Source organism: Quercus lobata, chromosome 2 (genome assembly GCF_001633185.2).
Source record: "Quercus lobata isolate SW786 chromosome 2, ValleyOak3.0 Primary Assembly, whole genome shotgun sequence".
Classification (NCBI taxonomy): Eukaryota; Viridiplantae; Streptophyta; class Magnoliopsida; order Fagales; family Fagaceae; genus Quercus; species Quercus lobata.
The window spans coordinates 88,885,372-88,888,522 of NC_044905.1; the positions used below are offsets into that span (position 1 = coordinate 88,885,372).

The 3,151-nt window shown below is 47.9% G+C and overlaps 1 protein-coding gene across 1 annotated transcript; it reads left to right on the forward strand.

The window, feature by feature from the left end:
* Positions 1-287: 287 nt before the first annotated feature.
* Positions 288-707, forward strand: LOC115973714 (pistil-specific extensin-like protein). Its single transcript, XM_031093978.1, has one exon. The coding sequence runs from the start codon at positions 288-290 to the stop codon at positions 705-707; it is 420 nt and encodes a 139-aa protein (XP_030949838.1).
* Positions 708-3,151: the final 2,444 nt, after the last annotated feature.

Sequence of the window (3,151 nt, forward strand, 5' to 3'; positions counted from 1 at the left end):
ACCTTAGGCACGTGATCAGCAAGAGCCGCCCTCGTCTTCCAAAAATTACCGTGGTCGAGATAGGATTTCTAATCTCCGAAATACCATCTGTCCCAGGGAGCATCCCATTGGTGGGCCCCTCCTCGTCTCATCAAATAGCGGAGGACGAAGGCGAGTTAGATCAGCCCGAGGAAGGGTTTGGGGTGTTTGACCTAGCCAACCAATCCGAGGATCCTCCTGGTGATATAGGTGACCCAGCCTTGTCCGAGGGGGAATTGTCATCAGCAGACACATCTTCTCAGGCCAAGATGGGACTCAAGAGAAAGCCCCCGACCACCCTACTCGAACTCCTCGAGGGTCAACCAGGGAAGGGTGTGCAGGGAACGCCACAACCCAATGCTCCTTCCCCACCACCTCCGCCCCAGGCTATCCAGACTAGATCATCCTCCTCCAAGTCACAGCCACAATCCCCTCGTCCCAAACTTCCTGCTTCTCTCCCACTAGCTCTGCCTCCTCGGTCGGAGAGCACTGATTCAAAGAGGAAAAGGAGTCCCAAGGGTAAGGAAGCCGTGGATAGGGGAAAGTCCCAACCTTCTAAGGAGAGGGATGAAGCCCCACGTGTGAAGCAATTAAAAATTGGGCCCCAAAGCAAGGGTAAGGAGACTGAAGTACAACCTTCCCAGGGCAAGGGAAAGGGTATCGAGGCCCAATTCTCGCCAAGCGCCTGACTTCTCGCCCCAATGCTTCATGGGGGTCCACTGCTGGAAACCGCGTCCATAAGGGACCTTGGAGATGGCGAGGGTGGTTACGTGGCAGACGCACTAGGGAGAACCATGCTACTTCCCACCGACATGGATGGGTTGAAGAAAATGAGGATGCAGGAGGTCTTCCTCAGCACGAAGCGGTACCTAGGCATGGTAAGGCTCTTGAAACCTAAAACTTTATTAACTCTCACTCCCGGTTTGTCATTCACAATGTATTTATCTCCCTTGGCAGGCTCTCCAGGCCACCTATAGGATGGAGGAAGAGGTGAACAATAAGAGTAAGGCGGCCAAGAATGAACGCTCCAAGCGCTTAGTGGCCGCGTAGACTCTCCAAGCTTCTGAGGAGGACCTTGCCAAGGCTAAGACTGCACTAACAAACGCTATCCGAGAAAGGGATAACGCCTCGGCGGGTTTAGCTAGCGCTCAAAAACAGGTCGAGGATCAAACAAAATGCCTGCTAGAAGCCGAGGATCAGTTGCGAATAGCCAAGGAGCTGATCGATGACTGAAATAAAAGACTGGCCAAGGCAGAGCATGACAAAGGTGTGGCGGAGTATGCCCGTGACGAAGCCATAAGGGCCAAGCAGGAGGCCGAGTTTGCCCAAAACGAGGCTGAGGCTGCCAAGGAAACGGCCGAGGATGATGGTTATAATGCGGGGGTAGCTGAAACCTAAGCCATCCTTAAAGCCCAGATTCCTGGAGTATGCAGGCTTTACTGCTCCCAGGTTTGGGAAGAGGCCTTGAAGCGAGCTGGGGTGAATGCTTCATCCGACTTATGGAAAGCGGAGAACATATTCTACCCTACAGCCATCCATGAGGCCACCTCAACCAACTCCGTGGCTGTGAGCGACCAACCCGTGGAAGGGGTCACTCAATCGGAAACTGTACAGGTCGGCGCCTCTCTTGGCGAGACGCTCAAAGAGGGAGAACTTCAGGATGTGATAGAAACATCTCAACGTATGGATCCCGAGGTACCCAAAGAGGTTGCTGAGCCCGTGGTTGGCACTCAAATGCCTAATGCTGAGTAGCCAGCTATACTTGCCCAGCCCCTACAGGCAATTCCCCTTGCCATGGTCCCCAAGAGTACCGACACTGACCCTGTTCACCCTTCCCCAGAAGGGACTATCCTCCAGGGCGTCGAAGCTGATCCCGTTCTGCCTTCCCAGGACGTGGCCGACGCAAAATTAAAGAAGTAGAAACCCTAGCTAGGCTTCGTACTTGTTTTTAGTTTAACGATTAATTTGTTTCTTTTCCATTTTGAAAATTTTGTAATCTATTAGTAGTTTGAACCTGTTGAACATGTATGTATGGAATCCTTTTCTTCCTTTTTTCCTTTGGTTACTTGTTAGTTGCCTTTGTCGATACTTAATATTGTTTATGAATTTTGAACTAATTACCTTAACACGTATGAATAGTTATGCATGCGATAAATTTAGAATCATGTTTCAGAACGTTAGCTTACCTACACTTGCAGAGCCTTGAACTCATTTCTAACCTTCATTCAATGGAGACATAAGCATCATTCGAGATGTCACGTGTAGTTGCTAGGTCCTGCTTAGTATCCAGGTTTCTTTAAAGTAGTTGGCTTCCCCATAAGTTTGAGTCCGAGGACCATGCAATACCTTGGTTCTGTCCAAAACTCGATAGATATTGATAAGTAGTTGGTTTCCCCATAAGTTTGAGTCCGAGGACCATGCAATACCTTGGTTCTGTCCAAAACTAGATAGATATTGATAAGTAGTTGGTTTCCCCATAGGTTTGAGTCCGAGGACCATGCAATACCTTGGTTCTGTCCAAAACTTGATTTTTGTAAGACTTTTAAGTAGTTGGTTTCCCTACAGGTTTGAGTCCGAGGACCATGCAATACCTTGATTCTGTCCAAAACTCGATAGATATTGATAAGTAGTTGGTTTCCCCATAGGTTTGAGTCCGAGGACCATGCAATACCTTGGTTCTGTCTAAAACTTGATTTTTGTAAGACTTTTAAGTAGTTGGTTTCCCCATAGGTTTGAGTCCGAAGACCATGCAATACCTTAGTTCTGTCCAAAACTCGATAAATATTGATAAGTAGTTGGTTTCCCCATAGGTTTGAGTCCGAGGACCATGCAATACCTTAGTTCTATCCAAAACTTGATTTTGATAAGTAGTTGGTTTCCCCATAGGTTTGAGTTCGAGGACCAAGCAATTCCTTGGTTCTGTCCAAAACTCGATAGATATTGATAAGTAGTTGGTTTCCCCATAGGTTTGAGTCTGAGGACCATGCAATACCTTGGTTCTGTCCAAAACTTGATTTTTGTAAGACTTTAAAGTAGTTGGTTTCCCCATAGGTTTGAGTCCGAGGACCATGCAATACCTTGGTTCTGTCCAAAACTCGATAGATATTAATAAGTAGTTGGTTTCCCCATAGGT

What these genes read in the sequence shown, in the direction of transcription:
- LOC115973714 (XM_031093978.1), top strand. Translation starts at nt 288, where the DNA reads ATGGGACTCAAGAGAAAGCCCCCGACCACCCTACTCGAACTCCTCGAG.